Source organism: Poecilia latipinna, unplaced genomic scaffold (genome assembly GCF_001443285.1).
Source record: "Poecilia latipinna isolate Pla-1442-1.1 unplaced genomic scaffold, P_latipinna-1.0 Scaffold11, whole genome shotgun sequence".
In the NCBI taxonomy this organism is placed as follows: Eukaryota; Metazoa; Chordata; class Actinopteri; order Cyprinodontiformes; family Poeciliidae; genus Poecilia; species Poecilia latipinna.
Window position 1 is genome coordinate 893,243 of NW_015112627.1, and position 22,399 is coordinate 915,641.

The 22,399-nt window shown below is 38.5% G+C and overlaps 1 protein-coding gene across 1 annotated transcript; it reads right to left on the reverse strand.

Moving 5' to 3' along the window:
- Positions 1-3,201: 3,201 nt before the first annotated feature.
- Positions 3,202-13,536, reverse strand: LOC106946129 (metalloreductase STEAP4-like). Its single transcript, XM_015030271.1, has 9 exons — positions 13,151-13,536; positions 12,918-13,025; positions 12,678-12,748; positions 11,743-11,827; positions 8,016-8,294; positions 7,830-7,924; positions 7,566-7,719; positions 7,258-7,428; positions 3,202-4,186 (listed from the first exon to the last, which is right to left on the reverse strand). Exons 1-9 carry the CDS (start codon positions 13,370-13,372, stop codon positions 3,926-3,928), a joined length of 1,446 nt encoding a protein of 481 aa, XP_014885757.1. The 5' UTR covers positions 13,373-13,536; the 3' UTR covers positions 3,202-3,925.
- Positions 13,537-22,399: the final 8,863 nt, after the last annotated feature.

Consider the following 22,399-nt stretch of genomic DNA (forward strand, 5'->3'; position numbering starts at 1 on the left):
ACTATAATTGTTTAAGCAGACACCGAGTTATTACACCTTATCTGATGCACCAAGTATCAGTTCTTAAATAGCCGTGTCAGAAGAAACATTCTGTGGTTGTAGAAAATATATTAATCTATTTCAGGAATATATCAAGCAAAGAAAATGCCCAAGAAGATTTCTGATACGGCTGAAGTTAGATTAAGAACAGGCAGACATTATTATCAGAGCTTTTCCGGTCTCTACAAAGCATCTCTTCAATGTGATGCGCGCAGCTGCAACAGAGAAACGTTAGAGGAGTTTGAAAGAGCCTGAAAATAATTTCAGGTCATAAACAAACTCCCAGGCTGTGGGAAATGTAGGGTGGGTAAATAATGTGGAGCAGTTCTTCAACAGGTTTGATCAGACGCTCACACATTCTCCAGCCCAGTTCCCTTGGATACAAACTCTCCAATCTTTGAATTTAAGTTTGACAGTTCATCAGAGCCTCCACTGCAGCATGACTGGAAGCCCAGTTGTTCAAAACTCATGTCAGTGTGGTAATCCAATAATATCCAGTCCAATCTAGCATGTTTTTAGACTGTGGTGGACTGGCAACCTGTCTGAGGTGCATACACGGCTTCTTGACCGCAGTGACAGCTGGATAAGGACACCAGCCCCATCTGCTTACTACCAGGGTAACCAGGTACAGATGCTGGCTGGCTGGCTGGCAAGATGGATGGATGGATGGATGGATGGATGGATGGATGGATGGATGGAACAGTGATGTGATCTTCTTCAGTCTTGTTACACATCTGATAACTCAAATCTGTAACTTTCATTATAGCACCATGTTTGCCTAAGCTGTAAATGCCTGAAGAGAAAAGTCTAATTCTTTTGAAGTTATCTAGACTCTTATTTTTGCTGCCAGCCCAACTACGTTGGACTACAGACTCAGTCAATAAATTAGATTATTTAAGATTTATTTCAGAAGCTCAGTTCAAATATGTTTAAAAGCTACTCTCAATCTGACAAACGAGCCACATCCGGACACATATTGTAATTTATTGCATGTGACTGTGGCAGTTATTTAAAATAACACATTTCTCAACAGACTGAACTCTTCAATGTTGGATGTGTAACCTTGCACAAACTACTGCTCCGGCAACAGTGTAGCCTACTTGCAAGTTTCAAGGGACCTTCACGATAAATTAGGCTGCCCAGAGAGGGGCTGCAGCAGTAACACTTCTCACCTCACACACCTCTCTTTTGACATTCCCGCTGAATCAATTAAGCACCCTGTGCTGCCTGGGAACTCAGAAAAAGCCCCTTGTGACCATGAAACAGCTTCCTGATGTAATGGAGGGCAACGTTTATCTCAGCTGACTGAGATTGAGACTACTGTAGGTCTATTTCAGCAGACACCAAGAAGCACTTACTTGAGATTCTGTTTGCATACAATGATATTCTGGGCCATAATGCATTAAATCCTGCAATAAACTGAAAACCCTCAAAATGCACTGCTAAAGCTTTGTTCTGAATACTAAGGTTATCTATTTGTTTCAAAACATCTTGCATACTTTCTATTTTTGTTTAAATTTTGTTTAAAAAAGCTTAACAGAAACAGAAATCGTCTCTGTACGAACCCAAAGTCTTTTCTTGAAGACTTTCTTTCTTTCTAAAATCTATTAATTCACAGCTAACCCAGTCATGGTTGTTCAGCGCGTTTGTAATCCAAAGAAAACATTTTTGAAGCACAAGAATGTGGAGTTGAAAAATTGTTTGGTTATATTATCACCTTACTCTTACATTTGAACCTTGTTTACAAAAAATTTAACAAAAATAAGTGTTTGGTGCTTTGCTCCCAATGTTCTAAACTAAGTTCATCAATTAAGATTTGGTGCTAGTTCACTTTACATGTGCAATTTTGTGCTAAAATAACTATTTTAATAACAATTATGTAACTAGTTTCATCAAAAAATCTCAAATGATTTTACAAAACTTTCACTTTTGCTTTTGACACTTTTAGTCAACATATATTTTCACATTTCACAGACATATCTTCATTAACCCTTCATTAAATGTTGTCCATGCTGCTTAAATTCATACAGAGCTGAACATAAATGTTCCTTGAAGGTTTTACGGATTTTTCAGGCTTTTAACATACACACATTATAAAAATAACGTGTGTATGTGAGCTTGTGTCACAGTGTTTCTGCATGTCACCACATTGTAATTCTTTCCCAAGGACATATTAGAAGACTTTATCTAAGGCGCTGACACACACATACTCATTCGCGCACAAACGAAGCAGATAGCTTCCTGACACCAGGAAGTAGGCCAATATCAACAGCAGTTTCCTCGGTAATGAGAGAATAAAACAATGTGAGAGGGTGTGAGGGACTACAGATTGTGTGCACCGATAATATTTTCTAGATGCAAGATAACAAGATGTCTGAGTAAAAGGGGTGCTGAGGGCATAAATGAAGAGGAAAAATTCTTCTTACTCCAGACTTTGTACCCTTAACAACAGATACTCTCTGTTCCTGCCTCTCCTCTTCTACCTCTAAGTCATTAGCCTTGGACCAACTCTCGTCTACAAGCCATGTTGTACTTTTTTTATCAGTCGCTAATCTTTCGTTTATCCGGTCCCAAGACTTCCCCTCCTCTCCAACACACACACACACAATGTGCCCCACTACATCTATTTCTGTCAACTCGAATGCACTAGGCCAGTGGTGTCCAAAGTCGATCCAGGTTCAGCATCCTGCATGTTTTAGTTCTGTACCAGCCGGTAGTAACAACCTATAACATGTCAGTGTTCTACTGAGGCCTTTAAATTAGCCATCATTTGATCCAAGTGTGTTGAACCAGGGAGAGAACTGAAACATGCATGACGACCCTCAAGGATCGTCTTTGGACACCACTGCGGTTGGTGCAAAGTGTAGGTAGACAGAGCAGCGCAGCACCGCAAGCATCATGTCTTCTTTCCACTCCTTCATCAGACAGACCTCTGCCCTGGTGACGAGGCGGGTAGCCATCCAGATAGCCATCCAGGTAACAAGCAAAAGCAGTGTGTTTTTCCTCCCACACCTTGCATGTGTTGGAGTTCATTCAATTTTGTGTCTGTGCTCCACCAGGTTCGTTAACCAGTTTCAGCACCCGTCCAGAATTTACCCCTTAGCATAAATTTAAGAAATAATGAGATTTGGTTATATTTAAAAACAGGCTTTAATGATCAAATATTACAAGCCATGCACGTCATTCAAATGAAACAGATACAGAGTTACATTCACCATCCAGTGCTGGGTGTCACTTAGCAAACCTTAGGGATGCAACCAAGTGAGGCTGAGATTGAAGCGCAATCTGTACCCTGCCTAAAGGGTAGTCTAATCATTTTCATCTGTTGACTGGCAGCAGTCACACATAAACATGGTCATGGAAGCTGCAGCGGTTGAGTGTAAGCAGATAGAAGATGATAAGAGAGACAGAGGAAAAGACAAAATCCATAACAGATGCAAAAGTCAAAACTTTACTTGTCTCAATTTTGTCTAATCAAAGCAGCCAATCAATAACCTTCCCCACATTAACTACTAAAACACCTGGTGTTGGATATAAATATGTATATTTATTTAGAGAAGAATGCTGAAAGTAAAAGAGGAAACAAACAGTTCTGCTTGTTCATGACAGCACTACCTACTTTTTTTGTAATACTTATCTTTCTTATTCTTTTTTTTTTTCCAAAGCGGATAAACGATACACTGCCCAAGTAAGTGAAAATAACCAATTTTGTTTTGTTTGTCTAACATCTCACTATGGTAATTTATTACATGTTGTCACCCAAAATATAGAACTGTTTACACATTGAAAACATTTTCCAGCAGTTACTCTATGTGGTTAATTTAAGATGTAAATTAAATAATAAAAAAAAGTATCTTGTGCATACTCTGCCTTTTGAGAACAAAGTTCAGAGGTTTGTGGATTTTATTTCATCCATCTCCTTTGGCTGGGTCCGTTCCCAGCCTTGTCGAATTCGGGTGAGGGCGCGGTCCACACAAGGAAGGAGAAGAAGTAACTTGAGCACCAACACCACAGAAGGTACGATCAGACAGAGCATGTAGCCTGGAGGCGTGTACCATTTGTAGGTTGAGGGGCGAAGAAATTTATTCCAGCCATAGATGTAGCCGTGAGCCGTGCAAATGAACAGAGTGAGATGTCCTAGTTTAGACTGGAAAAATGGCACATATAAAGGTTTTACTTAAAACATTGCAAGAAGAGAAGGGCATTTCAGAATACAGATGTTTTCACTGACCTGATGACAGAGAGACCACAGCAATCAAAAGTGTAAGGTTACATGCATGAAGCTGGTGACTGGGTTAAAGGGCTTAAAAATAAACTTCATATTAAAGTTGCTACAAAACAGGTCTGCAAAATGTCTACAATTAGCACACTTTTAAAATGAAATGTATTATGAAACACTTAGATCAGAAAAAAAAAATCATTTTAACATGCTTTGCTTTTGCTTTTATTTTTTATCCCTATTCAACATAATCTCTATTGATTTAATGTAATTAATTCCATTTTGTGATATTTTCTCAAGTTTTTTTTTATATATATGATTTTCCTGAGCAACAAGTCACTGATATTTAATTTGACCTAAGATAAAAATATCACCATAAGCTCTCCTAATGACCATCACACAAACATCAGACATGAATTTGCACTAGGAGTTGATTCTCAAACCAGATTCCTCCATGTTTTTCCCAACTCTAGTTTATCCTGCTAAAATAAGTGCTTGTGCTAAGACTTAAAAAAAAAATTGGAGCCATTTGTGTTACAAGGTATGTGGGATTCAAAAGTTACACTTGGGATTTATTAAGGTTAGAAATATGTACAAAAATCTACACCTTAAGATACAAACCTTTTTAACATCACTATTTCTCATTTTCTGGTTACTTTAACAGTAGTTTTACTTCTACAACAGCCTGCTTTAGATGAAAACAGTATAACTTATAGATGTATGGGTCAATAGAAGCCCAGAAAGCAAAAAGAAATGTTCTTGCAATTCTAGAGACAATTTATTTTTAAAAATGTCAGATTTATTTTTTATATTTTTGAAGAGTTGCATTTGTCTTTGCTCACTCATTTCCTCTATTCAAGAAAAATATATTTCATTGTCACATTCTGAAATTTACTAAGGTTAACATGTTTCCTGAATGCATTTATTATACCAGCTGCATGCCTGTTAAAAGTATGTATCGAACCCAAAACTGTCCCTTAGAACATCATCTAATATTTACTCATCCAAATGTTAACCAGCACACTATTGCAAATCTTGCACCAATTATGTCTACATCTCAAAAGGCTCCATAGCATAAGTGCCACAACTTAAATACTTCATGCTGTACACTTTACGTTTACCACTGCTAAAGAAGAAATACTGAAGTGCTCCACAAATGCAGCAATAACCCAGTAATAACCCTTTCTAATCTGATTTTAAAGCATCCTCTGTCCACACTGATGAAGATTCACTCACTTCACTGTTCTTAAAACGACTGCAGTGAGAGGGGAGTCTGACATTGTTTTTGCTTGACTCAAGGAGTTAAGCAAGGAGAGTGTAAGCAAATAATTGTTTAACCAATTGGGGACAATCATAAAATTATCACAATGCTTTCAAATTTGAGGCCAAGATGATTAGGCAACCATCGGATACAATAGAATATGAGACAGTGTCATCTGCACAACTTGTTCTGTCCTGCAGATGAAATTAGTAACATATTGTACTATTTCAATTTGTTTTTCTCACAATACACAAAGAGAATGTAGCATCATGAGTTGAGCACACACTCAAATATAGCAGCACTTGCTGTTTCTTCACAAACTGGCCCATTGAAAATATATTATCATAGGCCAAAATAATTGGCAAGCTACAAAGTTGTGTCACAGATTATTTAATTTAATTAAACAAAAATCTATTCTTGAAAATAATGCTTTGCCTTTTCAAAAACAGAGAGCGTAAAGATCAATTTTCTGAAAAATGAAGGGGCAACTTTAATCAATGTTTATTATTGTGCATTATTTATATTTTCCCTTCAGTAATCAATGGTGAAGCTGGTGTCAAGGTTAATTTTTCCATGCATTTCTGATTATCTAAAATGTGCTTAATCATTATGGTAACATGCTCTACAAACAGTCTGAGTGCCCCCTAGTGGTCAGACAGTTATCAGCTGCAGAAAAAAGGCCAAACTCTGTTGCAGTGTCGGCCACTTCAAGCATTTAGCATGCCAAGGAGAGTGTAAGATAAGATGAAGAAATGTCATTATCAGGTCGTTGCTGCAACATTTGTGCAGCAAATATAATGAGTTGTAAATGTAGGTGGCTTTAAATACAGATTAAATGTGTTTTTGCAAAAATATATTTGCTTCAGACTCTTTGATTTAATGAATAAGTAATTTTAGTGGTATTTTTCCGAGAAATTTATAGTTGCATGTAAACTTCTTTTTCTATTGATAGTATCATTTAGTGCTAAAAAGTGGCAGAAGATGCAGATTAATTCATTTCACAATGACAAATTTTACATAACACCAGTGGCCTTATTTGAAGCTCAATTTAGTGAATTACTTGGACGACCTGCTTCCATTCAGAGCTTTAGTTTTTGGCTGCTCATTTTCTCACTGTAAGCTTACAGTGAGCTCAGACAGCACAAACAAATTATTTACATTGATTTTAATGATGATCAGGGCTTATCTAACTTAACCTGTTTGAAACATCAAACCCCTCCGTTGTGTGCATCAACATGCGTACAACTGTCGAGGCACACAAACCACATCTTTAATAAATATTTGCTGAAAATTGCCATCTGAAGTGTAATGTTTTTCACAAGTCTTTCCTCCAGATCATAAGGGTTATTTTGACCTATGCGTCTTTCTGTGGGCCTCATTCTGGTGTCTACTTATGGATCTGACCTTTACATAAATAGGCTTGTGACCTGTATTAACAATATCCCTGCTGGGGATTACACCAGGTGTCATAATTCTATTTAATGAATAACTTAACATTTAAAATCCCAGGCGAAAGTCCACCAGGCTTTCACTCTGGGAAACGAGTGCCAGCTACTGCTTTTGGAGAATTTTAATTGCTATCGTAAAAGAAGTTTTAAAGTCCAAATATAGCCCTCTACAAAGGCGCTTAAAGATCTTTTCTGCTGATTGATTTACTCCACCTGTCTGATAATGTTCGTACTCGTAAAGGTGAAGTATGCACTCACACACGCATTCACGTTTCCAACAGAGCTCTGACCTGAATAAAGTTGAATTCTCTCCAGCTGAGGTAGCCGCCTACAGAGGGCAAGGATGTTAGCCCTAACAGGACGAAGAGGAAAAATCCCAGGATTCCCAGCGATATGAACGAGTCTGTGCCCCACGCCTCAGTGTTATCGAAGTAAGATGGGGTGGTTTTATTGTTCTTCACCTAAGAAAGAACGAGACAGCAAAAGAAAGAAAGAGGCAAAGGAAGAAAGAAGAAATCAATGCAAGTTTTATGCCATGTTATTCTTCATGCATGACTGTTAAAAAACATGATAACTGGTTTGGACCAGCTTGCTGTACCTCATCCACCACCCCTGAAATGAGTTTGTGCCTGAAAGAATAGCGAATAGGGATGATGAATGTATAGATAGCGTGCAGAACAGCAAAGCCAAGTGCAACAAGACCCATCTGCTTCCTGCAAAGCATCCAGCGGTCCAGCCAGTTCGGGAAACGCCTGGAGAAAGAAAAGCCAAAAGCAAAATACTATCTAATTTAACATTACAAAAAACAACATGCATAGTATACCACATTATCATTTTATTATTATTTCTGTGATAATCCGACCTGTATTTGGTCCCTCTGTAGAGTTGAAAGAAAGCAGCAATCGCGCCAGGCAGGTAACAGAGAGACAGCATAACAAGAGCCACAATTGGAAACACCTAGAACACAATTTCACAAAACACCCTTAAGAACAACAACAACAAAAAAAATGACACCAGAAAAGATTTAATATAAAGGACAACTCACGACCTTGTTGGCCAGGGCCACCATGATTCGATATGAGATATCGTTTTTCTTTTCAACATAAGCATAGATAACATCTCTGATGAGCAGGTAGAAGAAGAAGAAGGCGGAGAGGCCAACAGCTATGGACAAAGGCAGCCTCCACTCCGGGAACAATTTCAGGGGGAAGTCCTCCAACTCTCTAGCTGCTGACAAAGAGCCTTTATCCAGAACAGTGAGGCCCAGTTTGGTAGCCAGGTGTGCCACTGCCTGCTTTGCTTCTCCACTTTCTCCACACAGGAAGACCTGCACACAGTTTAGGCAACTTCAGAAATATGCAGAAGGAAAAGTATTTGGAAGACATTGTTAGCAAGAATTTAAATGCCAAAAAACGAGAGAAGTATTTTCTGCTCTTTTATTCTCACCACAGTTTTATTCCTATGATTTTCTTTAAATTTGCAAACATCTAAACAGATTGCGTGTTTGACCAAATGTCACTGAAAGCAGTTGTTGTTGTTTTGCTTGACAAGAAATGTTAAAATTAGATTAAATTCAAGACTTCCATTCATTTTTTTTAATTCAGTGAATGTAATTAGTATATAGTAGAAAGCACTTATTGTCCCACAATAAGTGGGACAATAAGGGGTAATTACAAGGGGTAATTTGGGTGTTACAGGGTGGGGTTGCCACCCCACCCTGTAACCCTGTAGTGGAGGCCATAACAATATATTGACTCAAAGAAGAATGAGGACAAACCTCTATAAAAACACACAGCTCCAGTTCATTACATCCACACCGAGACGACCTTGACATATAATGGCTGTTGCTAAATAGAATGATATTAATTGAATGCATGTTCTTCATCTACTTGTATTTTAAACTGTGCTGTTCCAAGTAGGAAAAAGTATCAAAACTAAGAGCAATGTGACTGTGGTATAATCAAAAACTAAAAAAAATAAAAAAACTCAAGGTGTTTTCTGTTTCTGACTTTTTCTCAGATGCCTGCTTTACTTCTCTTTGTGATGCTGACAGCATGTGCTGCATGTCTGCAGGGTAAGACACATACATTTTGCTTTTAACAGACAAAAATGATGAGAATTTTGAACATACTTCCAGATAGGTCTGTTTTTCACAAGAAAGATTTGACCGATAGATGAAGGTTTTCTTTGAAATGATCAATTTAATATATTTATTATATTTATAAAATTTCATGTGTTTATAGATCTATCAGGAAAAATATTTACATTTCCACAAAAACCTACACAACCAAACTGATGCTGAATATATCCACACAATTTAAATGCTGTGACAGTATGTCTCAGTTAATGTAACAAAATGAATTGCATGAGGAAACCTGAGATAGAAGTAACATGAACTGTGTCCTTATTTGTTTATTTTGCTTCTTTTTCTTTTTTTTAATTTCTGATAGGTCTTTTACAGATCTCAGCAGAGCCCACAGTCTTTTTTCCCTGGCCACACCGTCTTTACACAATGGTTTACTGATATTCAAAGAAACAGCTGCTGATACAATTGGCTTGTATGTGAACAATCAAGGACTAATTTCTGTACTGGACTATGAGTTGAACGCCTGGCACTCTGTTTGCTCCACATGGGACTCTGAATCTGGATTGGGTCAACTGTGGTTTGATGGAAAACCTTCAGTCAGGAGGTTCATCACAGATCAATCAACCACTTGTTGTCCTTGGACAGGTATATTTACAATATTAACAAAAAATGAAAAAGATCAAAAGTTGCTGTCCATGCATAGAATGTTCTTTATTGTTATTCTGACTGAACGCTGTTCTTTGCTTTCAGGAACAGGACAGCTATGGTGGTAAATTTGACATTAAGCAATCTTTTGTCGGCATGATGACCGATGTCCACATGTGGGACTACGTCCTTTCTTCCTGTGAAATCCAAAACTATGTGGACAATCTGAATTTCAGTCCAGGCAATGTGCTGAACTGGAAGGCTCTGACGTTTGAGATTACTGGAAGAGTCCTGATAGAAAACAAGCAGCTGACCTGCCACTAGAGCCAGTTAGTGGGAAAAGGCCTCGTCAAGTCCGGCTTCTAAGGGCAGAATGACGTTTCTGTGTAAACTAGAAAATAGTGCATGTGGGAAAACAGGGTGTGTTTGATCAGGGTGAATTTCTTTACAGTTGCAATCAAAGCTTATCCAAATATGCAGAAATTGTGGTTTTCTCACTATAATTCCATCTGATCTCTTCAACTTGATAAATTAACGCTGCTGTTACTAGCTCTGCTACCAGTGCTAGTAGCAGTCCTAGTAATAAAACAAAAAATACCAGAGAAAATATAACAAAAGCTCTCAAGTCCAACTGTATCCAATCATTATTACCAATAATCATGATACCAAATCATGCTTTTAACATATTGTTTTCTATTCAATTCTAAATGACAATAAAAATGTATGTTTTTCCTGCAGCATCACTGTTGTTCATTTTGTTTATTTGCTGGAAATATCAGTTGATCTGTTTAGAGTAAAATCTAGAAGATACCTTCCAAATAAAGTCTGTCTGAGTACTGACCCTTCTTTTGTTTGTCTCTCTGTGTTTTATGAGTAATTTTTGGAGCCGAAGCTAATCTGTATTGCTTGACTCTGTAAAGACACATGTCCGCTTCGTATATGCTCAGGATTTAATCCCATTTCTAGATCTCGCCATGCTGACGCTTATCATTTTTACCTCTCGGCTCTGGGATAAGATGATTAAGTTGTTTGTAAGAAACTGAGCGCTGCAGAGTGTTGGAAAGAGCAGCCTGACAGGCGTGTGTGAGAGTCGGAAGGATAGGGCACTTTTCCCCAGGTGTGTGTGTATAAGTGGACTGGGCAGTCAGCCATGTCTGCCTACATTACTGCACCAGTAACAGCAGGGGACGGCCGACAGACTAAATCTCCATCTGAATGTAAATGTGACAGCGCCACAGCCCCGCTGTGGATCTAATCAAATTGCTGGCCAGGGAATAGTGCACATTTACAAGCATGTATGTGTGTGCATGAATACATAGTGTGACTACATGTGCAGCAAGAAAGAGATTTGGAGACACATCTTGTGTTCTTTACCTGTTTCCAAAGAAAACAGAGGTGTGTGCGACGGCGTGTGTCTGCGTGCGTGCGTGCGTGCGTGCATGCATGCGTGGGTGTGTGTGTGTGCGTGTGTGTGTACACATATGAAAAAAACTGTTTGTGCTAAAGAGGATTTGAGGCAGATTCAGGTTTGGTCTCTAGAGGTTCCAGCATGTTTGTGTTCCTCTTGAAACAAACTGAAATGAAGGTTGCAATAAACACTGGGCTTTCAACTTAAGGTGTGTTTGCGTGTGTGTGTTGTTTTTTTTTTGTTTGTTTTGTTTTTTTACATTGTCCTCATTTTCTTTACTCCTCAGATGGAAAGTTGATACAATCAGTTATCAGCAGGAAGGCAAATGAAATAAATTCCATTTCCAGGTTGTGCACAGTGTATGACGAAGTAATCTTTTTTTTTTTTATGTTTACAAATCTGAGAGGCACTTTTCCCAATGTACAATAAGCGATGAAAGCAGGCACTGTTTTTCAAGTTTGATGTCAAGTGTTTCTCATCATGAACAGATCAAGTTGGTAATCTCCTCCCTGTTACTGCTCTGTCTTTGTATCTTTCCTTCCTGTCAGCTAAAGTGCTTCTTAATGCCTAGCAGCTTCCTGGTGTTGTTTCGCCTTGATCCCACCGACGTTCTCTGAAAGATTACTTACTCCTTACCTGTTTTCCTGCTAAAAGTTCATTCTGCAGGGCCCAGGCAGACAGCGTGTTAAGACCTTTCACCACAGCAGCACTGGGAACCAGCCTGTAGAGCACACAGCATTTTACTTTTATTGGTTTCAAAGGAAATCTGTCTTAGCACTTTCATATGTTCCTCGAAAGTTGCAGTCTGGTAAATAAAGGGCATGCTTTGAAAGCCTTTAATGTTTTGTTTTTCTGACATAATACCACATTTTGTACATAATTTCTTATCATTTCAATTGAAGGATGTATTAGGACACCCCCATGTGTTTACCACATAAAATGACTAAAATCCCACACAAATGTCTGTCACATCGGGTGAAAATGGCTACATTACAACATCCTTACACGGCATCGTGATGGAGGCTTGGCCTGTTTAAATCACAGACAGTTTTTGTTCCTGACTTTTGATATGCAAGGGAACACCGTGGTAGGAATAAGACCTCATAAAGAAGATTATGTCATCCTATGAGCCTAGCAAGGAATTTGAAAAAGGTTTAAAAGAATCTGAAATCTCATTTCTCACTTCAAGGTGCATGTAAAGGACATTTTGAGCAATCGCCAGCATGCCCACATTTAACCACCATAATAACCTGAGAGCAGAACAATAAAATGCTCAGGCAAGTCTCCAAAAACTAAAATGTCACATGAAAGTCCACGTCTGTAAAGTCAGAAAGAGACCGAACAAGTTCAGCTGCCGAGGATGGAGTGCAATGAGTTAAACGTTTTGCATTGAAGCCAGACTGAAGTTTTACAAAGAGTAAGCAAAGGCCTTGTAATGGATAAAGGAATCTAAACTTAAATTATTTGCTTAGCAACAGGGATAACAACTGTCTTACTGTGCAGAGCACACAACAATGTACAATCCTGAAATGTATTTGTTTTTCTTCTGCACTTTGTTTGGAGTTTGTTACCTCTGCATATAGACAGCATTGGCTTCTGGGTACATGCCTTTCTTCAGGTTGTTACTGAGATCCACCAATACCTTCAAAATAAAATGCATTTAACAAGTTTGCTTTAGAAAAAAAGCCACATTTTGTTGATCATAACAGTTCTAAGATCAATGAAGAGGAAAAAAATCAAGGAGAGTGAAAACATCTGATAGCCGCTGGATATAAACAATCAAACTACATTGTTAGTTTGTGTTCATTTACCTTCCCTTTAAGATGATGCTCCATTGTTGCCAAGAATTCGTAGTGTTCACGGTGAACACAAATAAAGATCAGGTTAGAGGATTGGGCTGCTTCTGCATGGGTCATCACCTGTACAAAACATGTATTCAGCTCTTCAACACATAATCCATTACATAATTACATGCAGCACACACACATGCTTGTCCCCTTTCTTCAGTTTTTGAGATAAATCCTCCATCTCCAGTGACGTGTACCTGAGCTCCCTGCGGCAAAGGGCCACAGCTGTTTGGTCTTCTGCTGCCATACACAACTCCATAGCCAGACTGGAGCAGACGGAGGCCCAGAGAGCGCCCCAGGTCCCCGGTCCCAAATATGCACAGTAGCTCTGGCTCAGGGCCAGCTGCCACGTCCAGAGGATGCAGCGATATGCCGTTTTGCTTCATCTCCTCCTCAGACTTGCCTGTCATCACGCTCATGTTTGGATGTTTAGAGTCTCCATGCTGTGCAGTTATACTCCTGTGGAGTCTGACCTTTACTCCGCCTCTCCCCTTTTCCCTTTGACCTCTGTCTGCATGACGTAAGAGGCATTGGGTTTGTGTTTATTACACCTACAATCAACACATAAATGCATGTGTGATGGAGTGTGGCAGCGGAGCAGCCTCAGTTTCAGTAGTTTTCTTCTTATTATTCTGTCATTATTATGATGTCATAATAATAATATAACTATTATAACATCTTGGTTGTTTTAAACTGTGCTACAAAACAGCACGATTTTATAGCAGTAAATGAGGAGCATGCAGAACCCTCTGCACACTTCAGTGAAAATATTACCTACAGACTCACCATTTTCTTCCTTTTAGATATTTATCCCTTCTGAGAAACACAGACTGCATTATCATCCTTGTACTGTCTGATTTTCATATTTCACATGAGTTAAAAAAAAAAATAGAAAAACACTATTCTTCTGCTTTCCAGGGCTGCCATCTTTTATATCTTCTGTTTCCACACTAGACACAGCGCCATGTGGGAGATCCTGGCCCACGTATTCATTATCATTTCAAAACCTGCTGTTCCAGCCAAATGGCTAAAAAGACAATTTGTGCAAATTCAGTGTTTCCCTGTCCCTGTGGCTAAAACAACTGCAAAGATGCGACACCGACAGACTCAGCAGAGCAGAAATTAAGCCTGGCATATATATATATGGTACTGTTTTGCGTGTGGCTGTTTTGCTTTGCATTTTGTTGCATGCGCCTATAAGTTTCTGGTTGCGTTTGGGTGTGAAGCGGGTCAGAACGATCAGAGAGTGAGGTGTCAGCTGTGACGTGCTGCACCTGGGAAGCTGGCTGTGCAGAAAGGGCGACAACCTGGCTGTAGAGACGACACACAAAATCACATCAAATTTACTAACTGTTTTGCACAATAATACTCTTTTCCATAAAAGCAGCAATCACGCTTTACATATACATCTCCGCCAATGTTTGTGGGCGATAAACAGCCTACCTCCGGAGGTTTTACAGTCGGGTCCATAACTAAGGCATTAATGTCTACCAAGGGGGATATTGCAGCAAAATGAAAAACTCTTTTATGCCTAACTTTTAAGGCATTCATTCAGTTGTTGTGCTGCTAGAATGTACCTGATAGTACATCCACTATAATGACTCATTTACTTGCTTTGCCTCTGGGGAAACTCCTTTTTCTTGATCCGCTCGTGTTCTTTCAGTCTTTCAGTGCAGTCACAGCAACACTTTCCTTCCTCTATAGCTATTGCTGTTCCATTAAGAACCTCTACAGTGTGTCCACAAGATAATATCTATTGAGTCAACTATGTAAATGTATCCAGAGATGTTTGTAATTGTGTCATCCGAGCCCATGGCCTCTGCCTCTATAATGAGTGTGCAGGTTGACTGTTACCTTCCCTTGTCGCTCTCTCGGGGTTTCAAATGCTTCTTGACATGCGTGTCGATCTGACTTCAAAATTAAATGCTGATCAACGTGCTTACCATACATTATTCTGCAGAAGTATTCATTACAGTGGACACATGAGACCAAGATACATTTTTTATGACATAAAAGCAAAACATAAAATGAACAGAAAAACTAGTAGATGCCTGCTAGCTCTCCAAGCTTTCACCTTCTCTCCTATCTTAAATATATTGCAGAATGTTGTTTGTTATGTTGTGTTACTTAAATCGAAGCACATAGTCACAAGTTAGAGCATCTCAGTCCAGACCCAGATCCAGTTGAGAATCTGTGGAAAAGCTTGAAAACTAATTTCAGCAGACGCTACATTAAGTCTGGCTGCGCTGTTTCGCAAAGTGTAGCGGGAAACAAAATCTGTCATTAGATGTAAATGTGTGTGTTTGGATGATGGATCACAAAGCATTGAATGTAATATCTGTCACACTCTATATTTGGTAAAACATTTTGAAAAATTCAATACAAAATGTAAAAGTAGCAGTGGATACCAGCAGGACAGCAGTGTTTCCCATGTAACTTCTACTCAGGTGTAGGAAACAGATGGGGGGGGATCTTAAACTATTTTCCATCCATTTCTTCTTTGTTATTCAGGAATAACCATAGACAACTTCAACTTTGTCACTAAGTCCAAACTTTCGAGAGTTTGGGCTTAACTCTCGAAAGTTAAATGTCAAATTATCTTTTTACATTTAACAATTATGCACTCAGTCATTATAAAACATTCTCACACTTCATTTTATACACATCTGAAAAGAGTTTCAGTTTGAGATTCATTTGAACAAACCCTAAACTCTGATGATTCTCTTTGCGTTGTTCTGACTTTCATTAAGAGCCAAAAAGCATGAAAATGAAACATTTATTTTGCAATTTCAGGAGACCAAAATGAAGACTACACTGTACATTTGCAACACACTTCAACTGCACTGCCAGCAAGAAACAGGTCAGAGCGAGACGATGTGCCGCTCATGCATAGTTCTAGTCAGAAATTATTTGGGAGATTCCAGCTGTTTCCAGCCATCAGAAGACACTCAGAGGAATATGAAGTGCAGTTGTTAAGACAGCTTCCAGTCAGAGCGTGCATATAGCGGATAGCTTCATCCTGCTACAATGGCAAAGGAATGGCCTGCAGGACGCATGATTTTTGAGGAATTTCTGTTTGATGATCGCTGCTGTGCTACTGCATTGAAAATGTGCTTCAGATGTAAGTTCTAACTGAGCTCAGGTTATGATCTTGGTAAAAAAAAAAAAAAAAAAAAAGAAAAAAACTGATAGAAGGAAAGGAATGTAATAAAAGATACTGCACAAAGTACAAAAAAAAGCACAGAAAATCTCAGAGACTGGGGCACTAAAAAGAGACGCTACACGGGACTGAAATTTCTCGAAGTAGAACAAAGACAATTATAATAGCCAGAAGTTTCCAAAGCATTCACATTAATATTCCATTAATATTCTATTAGTGGCTTTCTAGACAGGCAAATTGGGAATGGTCATTATAAAACACTGAAAACTGCTTTAAGGAGATTAAGAAACAGTCGGATTAAAGAATATCTTTTTTGTGTGTGTGGATACAGTACTTTTCTTCTAAGAAACTAATTAGCTTGTGTTCAAATGATTGTCTGAGTTCATTTTCAATGACACCAAAGAAACTTTATGGCGCCTTCCGAAAGTGTTCATGCTCCTTAAACTTTTCATATTAAATTAACCCTGCAACCTTTCACAACATGCAATGAAGTGGAACCAAAAGGGTGGTTTATAAAAGTCCATAAAGTGAGATGTGCATTTGTATTTTGTCTCATTTCAGTCAAGGTTCTCTGAAGAAGGCTGGACAAGGAACAGCAATGAAGGTTTTTGATTGTGTGTTTTTTTTTTTTTTCCCACACAATTAAAACAACAATTTTTACACAGAAGTCATGTCAGACATGTGGCCCTGTTTATGAACTAGGAGACATCTCAAGCCAATGATTGCTCTGGTTTTTGTGCTACTATATCAGTGGGGGGCTTAATACAAATGTATGCCACACTTTTTAGATTTTTGTTTGTAAAACCATGATTCCTTTTTCCTACCACTTCTTTTTACACTATCTTGTATTGGTGTATCACATAGATCCCAATTCAATCTCAAAGACTGTTGATGTAAGGTGATCAAATGTGAAAAAGTTCAAGTGATGTGGATACCTTTGCACGGTTCTGTGCATGTTCACAGGCTGCAAATGTAAAATTATTGCTTCCATTATCAGTAACAAGCATGCATGCTGCACCGAGTATGCCGACTCATCCTCTATATCTGCTTTAGCGGTTTGAGCACAGGCTGCACATTTGAAGTCAAGAACCTTATCTGGCAGGCCAAGCAACAGGAATCAGAGGCGGGAAGAAGCTGCATAAAACTTCAGATTTAGAGATGTTCTTCTTTTGTCCTCTGCACATCGTTGCCGAATTACACAGGCTTGCTTGCTTTTTTTTTTTTTTTTTTTTTGGGTTCGTCCTTTCAAAAACAGGGGAGAAAGCGTGAATGCCTCCACAAAGATGATGCTTGGAGAGAAGGCTTTGATAATCCTTTTGCTTCGTCTGACTTCTTCACCTTCACTCACCTCTCGTGTCTCTCTTCTTAAGGACGGGGAGAGGATGAAACTGAACAGTCCTTTTTTTTGATTTGTGCTACTATGAAAGCACAGATTAAAATCTGCTACATATCACAGTCATCCTATATAATGATATCTTTGACAAACAGCCGTGGCCTGCAAATAGCGCGCGTCCACGCAGCCCCTCCTCAGAGGAGGAGGCACAGCCCATTATGAGCCTGAAATATGCCTAACGAATTTTTCGCCTCATCTCCTCAGCCATGCTTCCAGTCAAGTGAAACAGCTGACAAGGTAGAAAACGGCTGACGCAGAAGTCTGATTCTGTAAGGATGAAAACCCCACACGTATCAGAGGTGCAATTTAAAGGTCTGTTTTTTTGTTTTTTTTGTTGTTTTTTTTAAGGATGGCAATGGAGGGTAAAGTGTGGAACAGGCACCATGCAATTTGCACAAGTGTAATGAGCAGTGAGATGATTAATGGTGATTAGGTGAGTTATTGTTTGAAACTAAAGCGGACAATGGGATAAAAATTGCTCGAACGAGCAGAGAAGCCATTTGTTCTCATTTCCCTTCAAATATCCTTCATAAATTTAGTGCTTTCAAGAGGCTATGCTCTCAAGAAACCATAATCAGTTAAAAATAAGCTCAAGCCAGGAGGCCTGTTAGGAGAGCAGCATGGTCAGTTTAATCAAGACCTACTCTCAGTTTAAGTCAGTCTGTTCATGTGTGTCAGATCTATAATGTGTTTACAATCCACTCTTAGCCTTTTCCCACTTGGTCACAAATTCCAGTAAGAGCCACATTATTTCTAAGAAAACCCCCATGATTATCAAAAAAAGGAACAAGAACCAAAACAATAAAAATCCAACAAGGCCAAGTGAAACTGCTAGCATCAAAAGCATTTCTTTATTCGTATAAGATAAAACTGTTTTATGGCCATATTGGAAAGAAAGCCGCTCTAATTTTCATATTTTTATTTTCAATGTCAGACTTTGGGAAAAGTCAGAGAACGTGTGTCAAAAATAAACCAGCTGAGAATTTCTTTTTTTTTCTTTTGATCACTGAATGAATCTTGCCAATTTTACGCTGGATAAGACCTGACTAATGATTGGTTAACTGGAAAACAAATTAAATACTTACAAAGAAGATCAAGTGACTACACTTTTCCTCCGTAGAGCAAAGTTTTGCTCCACGGAGGAGGTTGACTGCAGAAAGGTGTGGAGCTCTCTTTGTTACCTTTATGCTTAGGGCGTGATGAGTGCCGAAGCGGAGAGTGTGTCCCCAGGTGGTCTGTGCTGTGTGTGAAGGGTGTGTGCGAATACGAACATCCCTCAACCACATCACTTTGCGTCAACTATTAGGATAAATAGACAGAGTTACTTTAATTTTGTTGTCAGTGGTCAAACTGCTAGATAAACCTTTCTATAATTGTTTTTATTATATATATAAAAAAAATGCTATGTCTGTGCCATTGCTATCAATCGAGCATTTCAATCTACACTGCTTCCTTAACTTGAATTTCAATTTAATTTGAAAACTAATTGCCAAGCTTACCAGATGGTGCAGTGGTGTTTCCTGGTTCTTATTCTCACTACTGAGGTTTGCACCTCTAACTGAGTTGTTAAGATTCTCTCCTCTTTTTATTGTGTTGTTTAGCATTCTACCTTCTGCTGCTGTCAGTGGATGGGGTCATTAAGATTTTTGGAGAGGTTTATGGCTTTTGGTGCAATACTAATGCTAATAGGTTTCCCTGTGATGTGAATGCGTGTTGTGGGGGTGTGGGGGGTGGAGGGCTGGCAATAGCCTCACATTATCCTGTTTTGTGAAAGAATACAACCAAGCACGCTGCCAGTGCTGATAAGACACAGCAGATTGTTGTGCATGCTGCTGTCTGGAGTAGGTTTTCCACTGGCATGGAGATGTACTCATTGTCTTCTACAGTAATCTCTTAAAGCTGTACTGTTATTTTCCATTCTTTGCATCTCAGTTATGTTCCATTGTCTTGAATATTGTAATGTTTTGTATCACTAAACAGCTCACGGGCTTGCTAGCAGAGATACGAACATTTTTGCAGATATATTAGTGAAAAATAATGTAAAAGAGTGTAATGTGAAATGTTCATGAACTGCTATAACAGCTTTTCTTTTTTTTTTTTACACTGTTTTCATTATGAACTTTCTACATTAGTTGACAAATAAATTGAAGAAACAGAAATATTTCATTGGACACCGAGTATTCAATCTGGAGTTTTCTTTTACAAGTTCACTGACATGCATATTGAGATCTAATGTGAATGTGTGTGTATAAAAAAAAAAAAAAAAAAAACATAGGACACGTGTCCCTGCATGTCCTGTCTCCATGTCTAGCAGAGAAATATACTTATGGAGAAAAACAAATAATTCACAAATTGCAGTAATGAAGGTTTTAAGCACGATAAATGTGTGCAGTTATATGTTGTTGTATGATTGTATGTAATTGCAATCCATTTCATCAGGTGGAGTCGTTTGGAGAAATGCAGAAGCGGTAAACCAGAAATGACAGTAAAAGATGGGGAGAAATCACTCAATGTATAATGCAATGCGCCTCCATCTGCATGCTGAGTGTGTGTTTGGGTAACACACAGACTAAACCATATTAAATGTTGGAGTACGCTGACTAACTCTTCGTTGTTATTCATTTACTTATTTAACGTATAAAATCTAACTAGAGAGATTTAAAAAAAGACGTCTATGAGGGCTTGTCTTTCGGTTTAAAAATGCATGTTGCAAGTTTAAAAGCAACAATCTTTTTTTAATTAGCAGACGAAACTTTTAAATCCAAGTTTAATACAGAATATTTATCTCCAGATCGTCTTTGGCTTGTGACAAAAATAAAGCATTCATTTCTATAATCTCGTAGATTTGTGTCTGAATGTCTCATTAAAACTGTTGAACCAATGCACACATGGATTGTTAAACTATGAAGATGCAGAGCTTCTCACTGACACACACTTTCCCATCGGTTTGTGTGTGCTTGCTGCTTATCAGGACCACATTGCCGCAGTCCAAGCAAAGACTCCCAGACCTCCTATTCTCCAAACAACTCATCTCGCACTCCCAGGAGGAAACACACTCCATTCCCAACCCAGCAGAGAGACACTGCCCAGATTTGCTTTCTGGGACAATTAAACTTCAGGTTGTAGCTCAGAAACAGTGTGAACTGTCCACTTCTTCTGCTGCTGAGATTCCAAAATGGTGCTGATCTGTAAACACAGACACAATCAACTCATCTCAGTAATGACCAGAGCAAGCTACCAGAAGCAGCTCAAATTGGAGCAAAGTAAAAAAAAAAAAAAAAAAAAAAAGTCACTCTGGGAATTCAGCTGAAGATCAGCAAAACACACCCAGTTTGTTTCTACTGGTAAGTGAGCAGGTCACAAACATGAACCTTAACATTTCCTTAGATTTTTAAGACTTGTCAAATATTATATTTTTGTTTGACTACTAAAAGGCACCAATTCAGATTCTTATAAAATCTTTCATATGGCTTACAAAGCAATAAGGTTTCATTTTAGAGGTTTCTTCAGCCTCACACCGCCGCATCAGCAATAAAAGTCTGGAAGCAGCTGCTCACACACTGGGCCTGATTCACTCGGATTCAGTGGAGTCTGATTTTATCTCCAGATTTTTTTTTTTTTTACATCTTTAGATTTTTACTGCCTGTTCTGCCTCAGCATCTGGTTCGTGAAGCAAATGACACTAATTATAAGCAGCAGGAAAAACTCTATTAAGTTCTGTAGATATAAGCAATCTGAACTATTTTTACAGACGTAATACTTTCTACAATCTTTTAAAATGTTTTTACCATTCTTTTCAAATCCAATAGACATAAGACGTTTTGTTTTAATGGTCAAAAACGAGCGTCATGCAAATATTGAGTAAGAGAAAGCAGCACTGAATTATACTCTCCACGAATCCTGTCAGTGTGCAAATGACTGCGTTAAAATATTCCTGTGAATAAAAATTGACCTCCGGTGTAAGGATACAGATGGAAAAGTGGTGGCAAGTGAGAAACGCAATTTAGATTTGCAGCAGTTGGTCTGTATTCCTGTGTGAGTGCATGTGTGGGAGAGAGAGGGAGAAACGGACATAAAAAGCACAAAAGGAAAGCCAGCTTGCTCGGCATGTGTAGGTTTAATTACTGCGTGACCACGCTGAGAGCATTGAACTCTGACTCGTGAGGGGTCGGGGATTGTCTTTTCTGATTGGCTTGCAGGAAAGAATACGTATAATTACTGTGAGTAGGCTTGCTGATGACCTTCGCTTTCACCAGAACACACTTATTTTTTTACTACTTTTTTTTTTTATCTTTTTCATTTTTTTATCCATGAGTCTACAAGGAAGCCATTTTAAATAACCATAATTTAAAGTGTCGAGTAAGTTTATTTTGTTGCTTATAGTCAATATCATTATTAAAAAAAAACAAGTGCATTCTTTGAATTCTGTGGTTTTGTGTCTCAGGTCGTAACAATTTTCATGCTGTGAGGTTTTAGATAGACACTAATACAATCTCCAATCATTTCCGATGAATAATCCAAAGTAACATTTTTACATTATGTCATAATACATTTAATTGAACACAAAGCAAAGCAGTTTTGAAAAGCAAACTGCACTCTGTCACATGACAGGTTGTAAAGCCACCTCTTAAAAGCAATCACTTAAAATATAAGGCCTTCTGTTGGATCTTATCAGTCTCTTAAATCGTTTGTGATAAAAACCATTGCACTCCTCGCAGCTTATTAAACTGTCAGTGCACAACAATCTTGTTTCTAAATACTTGAGTCACGCTGAAGTCTGGACTTTGCTTATTTCATTGTTTTGTTTTCTTACACGTCCTCTGGTAGACTTGAGATCATTTTGCTGTCACTTGCCCAGTTTTATGCCATGTCCACCATGCGTCATCACATTTG

Bases quoted from the DNA above. Each gene is read 5' to 3' on its own strand.
- LOC106946129 (XM_015030271.1), bottom strand. From the start codon at position 13,372: ATGAGCGTGATGACAGGCAAGTCTGAGGAGGAGATGAAGCAAAACGGC. The intron at 7,925-8,015 runs GTCGTGAGTTGT...ATTGTGTTCTAG, and splicing joins TGGTGGCCCTGGCCAACAAG to GTGTTTCCAATTGTGGCTCT. The intron at 7,429-7,565 runs GTACAGCAAGCT...GTTCTTTCTTAG, and splicing joins TTTCAGGGGTGGTGGATGAG to GTGAAGAACAATAAAACCAC.